At 42.3% G+C, this 14,275-nt stretch overlaps 1 protein-coding gene across 1 annotated transcript in view; it reads left to right on the forward strand.

The window, feature by feature from the left end:
* RHOA (ras homolog family member A) overlaps nt 1–14,275 on the forward strand; it is a 30,008-nt gene that overhangs the window by 9,194 nt on the left and 6,539 nt on the right. Inside the window, exon 3 of the mRNA XM_036333568.1 lies at nt 12,549–12,706. Coding sequence (XP_036189461.1) covers nt 12,551–12,706 — 156 coding nt within the window. The 5' untranslated portion in view covers nt 12,549–12,550. The remainder of the gene's footprint in view (nt 1–12,548; nt 12,707–14,275) is intronic.

The raw sequence follows: 14,275 nt of genomic DNA on the forward strand, positions 1-14,275 counted from the left end.
CTGTCCTATTGGTATCTGGGCATTAAGCTTCCGTGTGTAATGATTAAGGTCTTTCCTCCTAAAGGATTTTTGAGGTCCATCTTTGAAGTCTGTTGCTCCACTCTAGGACTTTGAATTGGCCCGAATGACACTTTCCTCCCTACCCATTGACATTTCTGAGCCCAATTTACAGGGTTTTCTGCCTCCTACATTCTTGTCAAAGGCTGTACCTCTTCTCACCCAAGCATGTATTTTTCTAAATTACTGTGAACTGATCTACTGGCCAGTTAGACTTAAACAGTTGTCTGAAATAAGAGCAGATGAGTTTAGAAGGAGGTTCTGTGCTGTAACACTCCTTGTTACAGACTGTTGAAATTTCTGATTCTTGTACTATCAAACCAAAGTGCCGAAGGAGGAAGACTCACCACTAGCATACATAACTGATCGTGTTGTAACTTTTCTTTTTCTTATTTATTTATTGGATTTTTAAATTGATTTTTAGAGAGAGAAGAAGGGAGTGAGAGAGAAACATTGATGTGAGAGTGAAGCATCGATTGGCCACCTCCTGTATACCTCATACCGGGAATCGAACCTACAACATTTCCGTGCTCTGGATGATGCCACAGTAACCAGGGCGAACTTTTCTTTTTTCAATTTTTGTTTCCTTTATTGAATTTTAGAGAAAGAGGAAGGAAGAGGGATGAAGAGATAGAAACATCAGTGAAAGAAAAACATCACTGCCCTAACTGATTTGGCTCAGTGGATAGAGCGTCGGCCTGCGGACTGAAAGGTCCCAGGATCGATTCCGGTCAAGGGCATGTACCTCAGTTTCGGGCACATCCCCAATAGGAGGTGTGCAGGAGGCAGCTGATTGATGTTTCTCTCTCATCGATGTTTTTAACTCTACCCTCTCCCTTCCTCTCTGCAAAAAAATCAATAAGATATATTAAAAAAACAAAAAACATCACCAAGCTGCTGTCTCCTGCACGCACCCCTCCTCTCCCCATCCCCCGGATCGAACTGGCATCCTGGGCATGTGCCCTGACTGAGAATCGAACCAATGATTTATTGATTCATGGGTTGACACTCAACTGCTGAGCCATACCAATCGGGCCTTTATTTTTTATTGATTTCAGAGAGGAAGGGAGAGAGACAGATAGGAATCTCAGTGATGGGAGAAAATCATTGATCGACTGCTTCTGCACACCCGCTACTGAGGATCAAGTCCAGCACCCAGGCATGTGCCCTTGATCGGAATCGAACCTGGGACTCCTCAGTCTGCAGGCCAATGCTCTAGCCATTGAGCCAAACCAGCTAGGGCTGGGCCTTCTTTATAAAATCTGCATGCCGCACATTAGTTGTGTGAAGTTTCTTGGCTCCTGGAAATTTATTTTTTCAAATTTGCTATTTGAATATTTAACTATTCGTTATTTGAACATTTAACTATTCTGTGCTTGTCGGAATAAGACGGATATTATTATACCAGTGGAGTCTGGCAGGAAGAACTTTGGAGGGGTGTAAAGAGTGGGGAACAGCCCTGGCTGGTTTGGCTCAGTGGATAGAGCATTGGCCTGCGGACTGAAGGGTCCCAGATTCAATTCCTGTCAAGGGCACGTGCCAGGTTGCGGGCTCCATCCCCATTGTGGGACATGCAGGAGGCAACCTATCAATGATTCTCATCATTGATGTCTCTCTCTCTCTCACACTGAAATCAGTAAAAGTATTTATCTTTTTTAAAAAATAAGAGTGGGGAAGAGAGAAATGTTAGGTGCTGGGGGAGGACGTAAGGCGCCTGATCTAAGTTGGCAGCTCAGGGAAGGCCTTGAGAGAGCGACTTAGCCTTAGGTAGGAGGTTTCACCTAGTGGGCGAGGGAAGGTGAGCGGGGTGCACACAGGTCTGGATAGAGGGAAGGAGGAAGAAACCATGGCTTAATAACCTGAGTTGTGGGTATTGTATTGTTTTGGCCGAGAGTGGTGGTGTGCTTGGGGTTTTATAATTTCGCGTTAGTGTCTTGGGATTTAGTTATTACCTTACCTGCAATATGGCATTTATACCCAGATTTCATCCAAAATATTTTTGCATTCCTTACATTGACACTACTGCCTCCCACAGAAACTAACATTGACAAAACTAGGGTTGGGTAGAAGTTTTTACATACCCTAGGATCATTCTTAATGAAATTCACAGAATTTTTATGTGCTTTTTAAATTTTCAAGTTTAGTTTTCAAAAGACTAGACAACCCTTACTTTGTAAGAGTCATCTGTACAATAATGGTTTATATCAATTTATTTGGGAAGAGAAATATAAAAATTTTTCACCTGGATTACATAATTGAGACTTATGGATGTCAACAGGATAAGTCTTATGAACTCAATTTCTAATCGTAAGTCCTGTTTAAAGTAATAAATGCTAGAAAAAAGTAAAAATTAAGTCATGTTCAAAGCTATGCTATAGTAAATGCTTTTATTTCATGGATGGTTGAGAAATGGTAGAAAGCTTGCTGTACTCATCACTGTTTCTTTTGCATAATTAGTCTCTATGAAGAATTATGAGGTAAAATGATAATTATCTTAATTATGCTGAATTAGTCATTTTTAAAGCTGTGATTATTTTATCTGCATGGAACTTTACTCATTATCTTTCCAAAATATTATAAAGATCTTGATCCAGCAGAAGCAGCATAGTTATTCAAATTATTTCTACTTCTGTTTTTGGCTGAAGAACTCTTTTGTGCTTGCTTATAATGAATGTGTGGCTAATAAATGTCTGCATAATGCATTCATTATAACCTGGTAGCACCATTTCAAAATCTTTGGTGGCTCCTTATCTGCCAAAAATAAGCTAAAAATTGTGTATAGAGGCAGATTTATGATGAGTCTGAGAAAATTAGTATTGCACATGTGTAGTCCCTAAACAAGTTATCAAAATTTTTCAGCTAAAAAAAGAAATCACTAAAAATAAAAAAAATAAAAATTATTTAGCTAATTTAGGTTATAGAATTCAAATTACTGTCAGTCCTGCATTTTAAGCTTAAGCACACCGCACAACCCTTATTCGCCTACTTGAAAGCCTGTCTTGTTTTAATTTTCCAAGAGAAATGGTAGGAGGGTCTCTGGCCACTTCTCTGAGATAACAGTGTGGTTGGAGTCATGGAAAAATCAGACTTGGGGGCATTGGGAAAGTGTTTTAAAAGGACTGAGAGGAGTCTGTGTGTTTAAAGCAAATTGGCGGTGGCTTAAGGCTTTTCGTAACTGCTGTTCAGAAAGTTCTGAAAATCACGATCTCGTTTGATGTCAAAACCGCAACTGAACTGATGAGGTTGTTCAGTCTTTATCCTACTTAGTGTGAATATTCATTTATTTTACTGAAGAATATTAACCTATTGGTTATGTTACAGAATATTTGGCATTTGCACCATATCACCCTTCTAAAATCTGAAAAATTCTGAATTTAGAAACATTTGTGGGCCTATAGCTCTGGGGAGTGGAAGATAAGTTACTGTGTATATATACATATATATTTTAATAAAGAAGAGGGTGGGATGAGGCATACATGGGACATGCACTTTAGAAAAATAATTAGTTGCTAGGCTGGTAAAAGTTTCATTTTAGGGAAAGCATTCTTTTGAGGTCAGGCCATATTATAAACTGGTCTTCAAATTCTGGACAGTTCCAGTTTGAAGGAGGGAGTTGCTATTTATCCAAATAAGACCTAAACAACAATGACAGACATTTATTGAATACTGACCTATTTTCAGTATAGGTAAGCTCTTTTGTCTGATACTTTAGTCTAAGCTCTTTTTGTGTAATACCTTATCTAATCTTTAGACCATCCTATCCCAAAGGTTCCATCTTCCACTTGACAGATAGGTCAGCTGGCTGTAAAGGGGCACAAACTAGTCAGTGGCGGAGCCCAGGTGGACGCTCAGGCGGTGTCGCTCCCTACCTGCTACTGTGCACGGCTCTCTCTTCTCTGGCCGCCTGCAACTGAAGGTAGTTCCAGTGGAGCGTTTGCTCTGGGTAGGCTGTCTGGGACCTGTCTGTGGAATGAATATTTCTGGTTTTTTGGTTCTTTTTTTTAATATATTTTATTGATTTTTTATAGAGAGGAAGGGAGAGGGATAGAGAGTGAGAAACATCGATCAGCTGCCTCCTGCACACCCCCTACTGGGGATGTGCCCGCAACCAAGGTACATGCCCTTGACCGGAATCGAAACTGGGACCCTTGAGTCTGAAGGCCGACGCTCTATCCCAGGGGTGGGCAAACGTTTTGACTCGAGGGCCACAAGGGGTTCTTAAACTGGACGGGAGGGCCGGAACAAAAGCATGGATGGAGTGTTTGTGTGAACTAATATAAATTCAAAGTAAACATCATTACATAAAAGGGTACGGTCTTTTTTTTTTTTTTTTTTTTTCAGTTTTATTCATTTCAAATGGGCCGGATCCGGCCCGCGGGCCGTAGTTTGCCCACGGCTGCTCTATCCACTGAGCCAAAACAGTTAGGGCTGAATATTTCTGGTTTTATTGAGTATCCATGGTAGGTGCTGAATGCTCGTGAGGCTTGCCCAGAATGGCACTCAGATTTGAAGCCCAATGTAAGGTGTGGCCAAGTGGTGTGTGGTTAGGGTGGGGCTAGTGTTTTGGGTGGCGAGGAGGCGGATAAGAACCACATGGAGCTCAGAGAACATGTGTCAGTCACATGGCCCTTCCAGAATTTGTGGCTGGGGAGGGATTGGAGGGTGTGATTGCATCTCCCTCCAGCTACAGGAGGAAGCATGATGCTGCACAAGGTCAGGTAACGATGATGGCGATGCTGCCTGGGAACACTTACTACAATGCCAAAGACCTTAAAAAAGAGTTACTAGCTAGATTGAGGGAAGTTTAGGAAATCACTGTATTCACTTAAACTTGAATCTTCTAATTTATGGAAAAATAATTTGCAGTCTTCAGTACTTTAGCTGTTGGTAACAAGTTATTTTTGATCCCCATAATGAATCTCTATAGTGGTTGACAATTGCTGCTCTCTCAAATATTATAGGAGGACTAGTGTTTTCTTGAGGTTTTTGCCATGTCTGAGGTGATAAGGTAGCCTTTCAGTCCCCCCCACACACACACCTTTTGTATATACGTGAATGTAGGGACAAAGGAGGCTTCTGTACAGTGGTTTGTCACTTGTAAATCTTGTTGGAAAAGAATTAATTTGCTACTTGAAGACTGAGACGAAGGCCAATCCAGAAAAGAAGGGAAGTCATTTAAAGGAAGTCAATTCGAAGGCTGATGTCTAATCTTAGTAACTTGAGCTTTTGAAAGTTTCCTTTCAAAAGGTTAGAAATGGAAGTGAGGGCGATCTGGCTGCGACATCTGTCACCCCATTGATCGCCAGGGTTGATTCGGCTGATCTGGCTGGCTAGGCGGGTGTCCCCCTCCTCCCTCACCGATCCATGTGTGTCCCTCCCAAAAGGTTAGAAAATTAACTCCCTTATACCAACACATTTTTACCCATTAACTTAATAAGGTTAGGTTTCTTATCTTTAATTCCATCAATGAACACGTACTTTGGTTCAGGACTATTTTTGACCCTGCCAGGCATTGTAGGGAATATAGAAATAAAGATACAGTTATTTTTGGGGGGGGTTATGGATAATAGTACCCAGCAGTTAAACATTAGCTGTTATGTGCTAGGAATTATGTATTCTAAAAGCTTTCCTGTGTTAACTCATTTAGTAATTACCTCTGCCCTTTATCTTCCCCATTGGTGTAGGTGAGTACGCTGGGACAGGGGCACAGAGGGGTTGTCACTTGCCCAAAGGTTCACAGCTGCTTTGAACCCCAACACCTGGCTCCAGAGCCTTCTCTCTAAAAGCGCAAACTGGCCCTATCCGGTTTTGCTCAATGGATAGAGCTTCGGCTGGGGACTGAAGGCTCCTGGGTTTGATTCCGGTCACGGCCACATGCCCCGGTTGCAGGCTCGATCCCCAGTAGGGGGCGAGCAGGAGTCAGCCTATCAATGATTCTCTCTCATCATTGATGTTTCAATCTCTCCCTCTCCCTTCCTCTCTGAATCAATATATGAAAAAAAGATTTAAAAAATCAAAGTGCAAACAATATCAAATGATGTAAGTCCATTTATATCTATAATAATAAAAGGGTAATATGCTAATTAGACCAGATATCTTCCGGACATCCTTCCTGATGAACGTAGGGCCGGAGGGAAGCCAGTGCAGATCTCGGGTGCCTGCAGGCGGCTTGAGGGAAGCCAGCCTGGGTCCCAGGTGCCAGAGGGAAGCTAGTGCCGGCAGCCGGGGTAAGGAAGGCCTACTCTTGCACGAATTTTTGTGCATCGGGTCTCGTGTGTGTGTATGTGTATGTGTATGCCTAAGCGACCGTCCAACTGGTAGCTATGACGTGCACTGACAACCAGGGGGGCAGACGCTCAACACAGGAGCTGCCAAACTGTGGTGACTTGGCAGCTGCAGTTCTTGGGTGATGAACCTGGAACCAGAGAGGAGGGAGCCCGATTGCATAGTTCTTTGTGAAGCAGCATTGAGTGGACTAAGTGCTATAGAAATTCAGGAACGAAGGAAAATGTGTCCTAGCGTAGCCAGGGAGGCTTCCCTGGGGAGGAATAACTCTTAGCCTTAAAGGTGTTAAATGGAGTGTATGGCCAAAACCGGTTTGGCTCAGTGGATAGAGCGTCGGCCTGCGGACTGAAGGGTCCCAGGTTCAATTCCGGTCAAGGGCATGTACCTCGGTTGCGGGCACATCCCCAGTAGGAGATGTGCAGGAGGCAGCTGATCGATGTTTCTCTCATCGATGTTTCTAGCTCTCTATCTCTCCCTTCCTCTCTGTAAAAACTCAATAGGGTATATTAAAAAAAAAAAAAAAAGAATCAACCGATGATGCCGTGGCCTGTGTGGCTCAGTTGTTTGAGCGTTGGCATGAGCACCGAAGGGTGGTGATTTCAGTTCCTTGTCAAGGGCGTGTATCTGGGTTACAGGTTCACTCCCAGCCGCCCTGCCAGGGTGCAAGCTGGAGGCAGTCAGTGGATGTATCTCTTTCACGTGTTTCTCTGTTTCTCCCGTTTCCCCCTCCCCCTATACCAGTGCTCATTGGTTTGTGTTCGGTCTGTGTTTGTTTATAATGTATCTTCTTCCAGTATTGAACCTTTCATCAATACTAGTATATGCAATATATGTCTTTTTTGTCTCTTGTCATCTTTTTTTGTTTAAAGTCTTAATTTGTCTGACAACATAGCTATTCAGCTGTTGACTGGTGATTATTTCTGCCTGTTAGGAATACTGCTATAACAAATCTGCACATGTGTTTGGTGTACTTATTTATTAAATATTTCTGTGGGTTTATACCAGAGGGAATGTTGTGTTTTAGTACACACTACTAAACAAGTTTAGCAGAATGGTTGTACACTCCCACCAGCAGGAAATGCATGTTCCAGTTGCTTTCCAACAGCACTTTTTAAATTTCAGTCAAGCTGGGGGTAGGTGGCAGTATCTTATTGTGGCTTTGATTGCATGTCTCTGATGACCAAGGGGTTAAACACCTTTACCTGTGTTTATTGGCCATTTTAGAAAGCTCATTTTGTGAGGAAGGATTATGTACTTTGCACTAAGAAGTTCAGTTATACCTGTGAAACATACTAAAATGTAGATTGGGATTTCATAATTGAAGCCAGAATAGGTCCGAGTATTACTAAGAAGCAAATAAAAAGATTTCAGAGAAATTATCCCTGGTATCTGGTGGGAAGGAGGGTGGGTGCTTCTGTTTACCCCTAGAAGTAAAACTACACGTGCACTAAATGTAGGGTTCTCAAAATTTAGCATGTATCAGAATCACCTGGAGGGGTGGTTAATAGGGTTATGTTATTTGAAAAGTAATGATTAAAGGAATAAAAATATAGGATATTGAATTAGTCTTTTTTTAATGCTCACCTGAGGATATGTTTATTGATTTTAAAAAATAGTTTTATTGATTTCAAAGAGAAGGGAGGGGGAGAAAAACATAGATGATGAGAGAGAATCATTGATCGGCTGCCTCCTGCATGCCCCCCACCGGGGATTGAGCCTGCAACTTGGGCATGTGCCCTTGACTGGAATCGAACCTAGTACCCTTCAGTCCGCAGGCTGACGCTTTATCCACTGAGCCACACCAGCCAGGGCCAAGATCTGATTTTTGAGTGGGGGTGTAAGATCAGAAATGAGCCTTGGTACGGGTTTTGGATGGGCAGGTGAAATGTTGTTTTCCGGGGAAAGGGAATGACTTTTCAGAGAGGGCACTGCTTTGAGTTGAGGTGGAAGAGTTTTACAAGGCCAGTTAATGGCACCTGGTGTGGGATCAGGACGGGAGAGAAGGTGGGAGGGGAATCGGTTGCTGTTAGAATTGTAGAGGCCCCTAAGGGCAAGGCTAAGGTGTCTTGACCTAATTTTTCATTGAGGACCTTTTGAAGGCCTTGGAGCGAAGGCACGATGGGCTGAGGCTCAGGTATAGGAACGGGGGATTTGCCTGCACGTATGTCAGGCCCAGCCCTGCCCTGTGATTTCCGACGTCTCCCAGGTAGGCATTGCTGAGGACTTCAGCTGCATGAGGACTATGGGGATGGGAAGGGTAATCGTGGTATTTGAAGAATTGATGCCCTCAGAGATAGGTATTAGGAGAATGGGAGGGGGGGTGGCCTTGGAAGGAATAATCATGTGTGAAGGCTGTAGCTGAGGAGACAGAAGAATTAGAAGTCAGCATGTGAGCATGTCTCAGGGAGGGCCAAGGACTGGGAGGTAAGGTTGTAACAAAAAGTAGCAAGGGAAGGAGGACTGGATTTTGAGCAAGTCGTCTCATTGGTGACTTGAGAGTATGTTTTAGTAGAAGTTTGGGCAGAAGGCAGATTGGAAGAACTGAAGCAAGTGAGTGTTTGAAGCAGGAGAAATGGATATATTTTTTCTTTGAAACAGAGAGGAAAGCATGGATGTGGGAAGATACATTGTTTAAAGCAGCACCCTGCGCTTCATAGTAGACCAGAGAGAGAGCAGCCAGTAGAGATGAGGGGATGTGGGCCACCATCGGTGGCCAGGCTGTATGAATTGAAAGTTGCTAAGAGACCTAGGTTAGGTCTGGGCAGAACCTGCTAATAGTAACCGCCTTTTTTTTTTTTTTTTTTTTTTTTTTGAGACTCTCTAAAAAAAAAAAAAAAGTTTTTTATTTTATTTTAGAGAGAAAGAGAGAGAGAAACATTGATTGGCTACCTCCTGCACACTTCTTACTGGGGATCAAGCCTGCACCCCGGGCATGTGCCCTGACCAGGAATCTAGGGACCTTTTGGTTCATAGGTCAGATGTTCAACCCCTGACCACACGAGATGGGCCGTACTTTTCATTTCTTGTTAACAACTCTGGTTGTATTGCCAGACCCCAGCATCCCAGAAAGCCTTTCTCATGGTAGGCTTTCATTTCCACTTTGTCCCCTAGTCACTTGTAATTACTGTCTTGTCATCAGTAGAGGCTGGTGGTTCACACATTTCCTGGGCCAAGGAGGTTTTCCTGGGCCTTCCGGTCGCTCCTTGCCGTTTCCCTGTGTGTGTCTTCAGCCATGTGAGCCTGCGAGACCATTTCTGGAGAACCGAGTGCCTTCCGGGAAAGATGCTATTCAAAGTTGACAGCCTTTTCTTCAACAAGGGAATTCCTGAGGAATTATTTTGTTTGAATCCTGTAAGGTCTTGATTGATTGACTTTGGGTACAAACCAATACAAGTTAGTCCTGAGGAGATATATAAAGTACATATAAAAAATCTTGACAGGAAATTGAGATCATGAGAAAAACAAAAAAATCAATGAAAACATTTTTTTAAATGTACAGTTCAATTCAGTGGTATTTAGTGTATTCATAGAGTTGTGTGACATTTCACAGCTGTTTTGGAAAAATTCCATTATCCCAAAAATGAAACCCCACTATTCCACTATTCCCCATAAAGGTCATTCCCTAGTCTTTTCCTCTCCTTTCTGCTTTCCCTAGGCCACCACCAGTGGACTCTACTTTCTGCTCTGCATTTGCCTGTTTTGAACATTTCATTAGAAGCACACAATGTGTGACTAGCTGCTTTCACATATGTAAAGTTTTCAGGGTTCATCCATTCTGATAAATGTAGCAAATATCAGTACGTTCTCCCCCTCTTCATTGCCAAATAATATTTTGTATAGATATATCACATCTTTATCCATTCATCAGTTATTGGATATTTGGGTTGTTTCTACTTTTTTACTATAATGGCTGCTGCTACGAACATCCATGTACAAGTTTTTGTGTGGATATGTTTTTATTTCTCTCGGATAAATATCTAGGAGTAGAATTGCTGGGTCATATCTATTCATATCCTTTACCCATTTTTAAATTGGGTTATTTGTCTTTATTATTGAGTTACTTATATATTCTGGATCCAAATCAACATCTTAACTGCAGCCTCCAGAGAGACCCTGAAGTAAAAGAGGCCCTGAGCCAGACCACCTCCTCAGCTGCTTTGTGGTTGGTCTGTAAGAGCTCTTTATATAAGCCCCTCATCAGAGGCTATTTGTAAGCATTTGCTTCCAGTCTGTGGTTTTGTCTTTTCATTTTCTTGATGGTGTCTCTTGCACAAGTTTTTAAAATTTTTATGAAGTCCAGTTTACCTATTTTTCCTTTGGCTGCTGGGATAATACATCTGTGAATACACTGCTTACAGTATATTGTAATAAATGGTGTAATAGCTGGACTGTGGAAGCCACCCAAGTGTCTGTCAGGAGGTGATGGGTGAACAAGATGTGGTCTGTACACACGATGGAAGGCTATTCAGTCTTAAAGAGAAAGGGAATTCTGACCCACACCACATGTTTGAACCTTCAAGATTTGATGTTGAGTAAAATAAGCCAGTCCCCCCCCCAAAAAAGGCTAATACTCTATGATTCCTCATATAACACTTATATGAGGCAGCTAGAGAAGTACAATGCATAGAGACAGGAAGTAGGTGGCGGTTGCCGGGGCGGAAGGAGAGGAAAGAGGGCTAGGTGTTCAACGGTATAGAGTTTAGTACTGGAGGCGGAAACGTCCTGGAGACGGATGGCGGTGACGGTGGCATAATGATGTGAATGTATGTAATGCCGCTAAACTGACAAAAAATTGTTAAAATGGTAACTTTTATGTGTATTTCATCGCATTTTTTAAAAACTAAAACTGTTTTATGATTCTAAACAAGCCCTGGCTGGTGTGGCTCAGTGGATAGAGCGTTGGCCTGTGGACTGAAGGGTCCTGGGTTCGATTCCAGTCAAGGGCACACATCTTGGTTGCAGGCTCAGTCCCCAGTAGGGGGTGTGCAGGAGGCAGCCAGGGTGTTTCTCTCTCTCTCCCTCTCCCTCTGCCTTCCACTCTGAAATCAATAAAAATATATATATGTAAAATAAAATAAAATAAACTGTTTTATGATTCTGGATCTTACATTTGGACCTATAATCCATCTTGAGTTAAAAGACTTATTTTCTCCATTGAATTGTCTTGGCATATTTGTTGAAAATCATTTGACTCTAAATATAAGGGCTTATTTCTGGACTCAGTTCTATTCATTGATCTGTGTCTGTCTAGGTGACAGTGAAATGCTGTCTTGATGACTGTAGGTTGTTGTGTGTGTGAGGGGGGATTAAGTTTTAAAGTCAGGAAGTGTGAGACTGCAACTTTGTTCTTTAATATATTGTCTTCCATTTCATAAACATGAATGTCTCTTTTTTAAAAAATCTTTATTGTTGGAAGTATTGCATGTGTTGAATGTCTCTATTTATTTAGATCTTCTTTAATGTCTCTCAATGTTTTGTACTTTTCAGAGTAAGTTTTGTTCTTATTTTGTTAAATTTATTCCTTTTTTATGGTATTGTAAGTGAAATTGTTTTCCTAATTTCATTTTCAATTTGTTCATTGCTAGGGTATAGAAATATAATTCATTTTTGTATGTTCATCTTGTATCCTGCAACCTTGCTGAATTTGTTTATTAGTACTAATAGTTTTTTAGTGGATTGTATAGCTCTATCATCTGTGAGTTGAGATAGTTTGATTTCTTCCTTTCCCATATGTATGTCTTTTATTTTCTTGTCTAATTGCCTCCAGTATCATATTGGATGGATAGAAGTGGCAAGCATGGACATCTTTGCCTTGTTCCTGATCTTGGGGGAAAGATTTCAGGTTTTTTACCATTAAGTAGAATCCTGTATAATATAAGCCTAATATGCAAATTGTCCTCTCGACCAGGAGTTCGACCAGAGGGTGGGGGCAGCCGGCCAACCGTGGGACGGGAGGTCCCAGCTGGCAGCTGGCAGCCGGCAGCTGCTAGGGACCCTACCTGTGCATGAATTTCATGGACGGGGCCTCTAGTGTTTGTTATAAGTTCTTTGGTATGATATTTTGGTGCCCACTGGAAAGATGTACTGATATTTTATATTTGGGTGTGCTAATAGAGGCTTGTGCCCCATGGTTGGAAAAGTGAATCATAGCCTAAAGCTATTATGGCTTCATGCGTAATCTAGATAATACTTTGTCTATGTTTCAGCAATGGCTGCCATCCGGAAGAAATTGGTGATTGTTGGTGATGGAGCCTGTGGCAAGACTTGCTTGCTCATCGTTTTTAGCAAGGACCAGTTCCCAGAGGTGTATGTGCCTACGGTGTTTGAGAACTATGTGGCAGACATTGAAGTGGATGGAAAGCAGGTGAGTCCACTTTCCATAACAATGGTACTAATTTTGCATGTTAGGCTATTCATGTAGTCTAGAGAGAATCGGGCCTTTTTGTCTCTTCAGTACACAGTATAACAACAAAAATGTTAGAATGAGAACTTCATTCTCATCCTGTTTTCATAGCCCAACTTTGTTCATTTTTAAATTGTCCATATTCATATGTATTTCATTTGGGAAAACCTTAGTATATGTGCTGTTTTGGCTATATTTAGTGCTGGATATGAGATTACTAGGTTGAGAGGTCCTTATTCATTATGACTCTCAGAGTTATACCATCAGCAGTGTGGCATTTAGACAACAAACATCCTCATATGTAATTTTCATTTTTATTGGAAGTCTACAGATTTTTTAAAGTATTTTTTTTTTATTGATTTCAGAAAGGAAGGTAAAGGGAGAGAAATAGAAACATCAATGATGAGAGAGAATCATTGATCGGCTGCCTCCTGCATGTCCCCACACTGGGGATTGAGCCCACAACCCAGGGCATGTGCCCTAATTGGGAATTGAACCAGTGACCTCCTGGTTCATAGGTTGACATTCAGCCACTGAGCTACATTGGCCAGGCCTCAAATTTAATTTTTAAAATATTTTGTCTTTAACAAAGACAAGTTGCCACTGTTGACTCAATTACATCTTTCCTGCAGGGAGGAATGAAATTCTCAGTACAGACTGGTCAGCTGGAAAGAAAACTAGAACAAGGGGCTCTTCTCCAACACACTCAGGCCTCTTGGGCATTCAGTCACATGGCTGTGCTGCTAGCACCTATTAAGTTGGCTTCATAATTCCATCTCCTTTCTCCCTTCTCATTTTCCAGCTCCCTACTGTCCCTTTCTGTCCAGTGTTACTTAGCCCCAGTGTGTGGCACCTGTGTGGAAAGCACGTTAGGCTAGCTACTCGGAATCCTAGGTCTCATGGGATGTGCTGATAGTCTGTGATCATGAGTAAGCCACCTGACTCTTGAGTCGCCTTCATTTTGCAGGTGACGTCAGGGTTCTAGTAGCTGAAAGCATTTGGAAGCACCAAAGCGCTTTACAAATTGGGCTGAATTCAAACCTCCTGTTGCAGCCTGTGGCCCGTTTTATCCCGTTGCCTTGTGGGTCCCAGTGATTGCTCTCCTGTCTTCAGGAAGCACAAGGCACCTTTCTGGTCAAGAAGAGATGGGGGCCCGGCCAGTGTGGCTCAGGGGTTGAGCATCAACCTATGAACCAAGAGGTCACTGCTTCGATTCCTGGTCAGGGCACATGCTCAGTTCCGGGCTTGATCCCAGTTGACGGCATGCAGGAGGCAGCCAATCAATGATTCTCATCGTTGATGTTTCTATCTCTCTCTCCCTCTCCCTTCCTCTCTGAAAACAATAAAAATATATTAAAAAAAAAAAAAAAAAAAAGAATAGATGGGGGGAGGGGCAACAGTAAGTTTCAGCCTGGCAGAACTTTGGGGCCTGTCCTGCAGGGGGTCCATCAGTACAGAGTGTTGCCAGTATAACCTGAATCAGTTCTCTGCATTGATGCTTGGATACAAGGGTTTCTGGGAGCCTGGAAG

The sequence above is a fragment of the Myotis myotis genome, unplaced genomic scaffold, assembly GCF_014108235.1.
Source record: "Myotis myotis isolate mMyoMyo1 unplaced genomic scaffold, mMyoMyo1.p scaffold_m19_p_13, whole genome shotgun sequence".
Lineage (NCBI taxonomy): Eukaryota > Metazoa > Chordata > Mammalia > Chiroptera > Vespertilionidae > Myotis > Myotis myotis.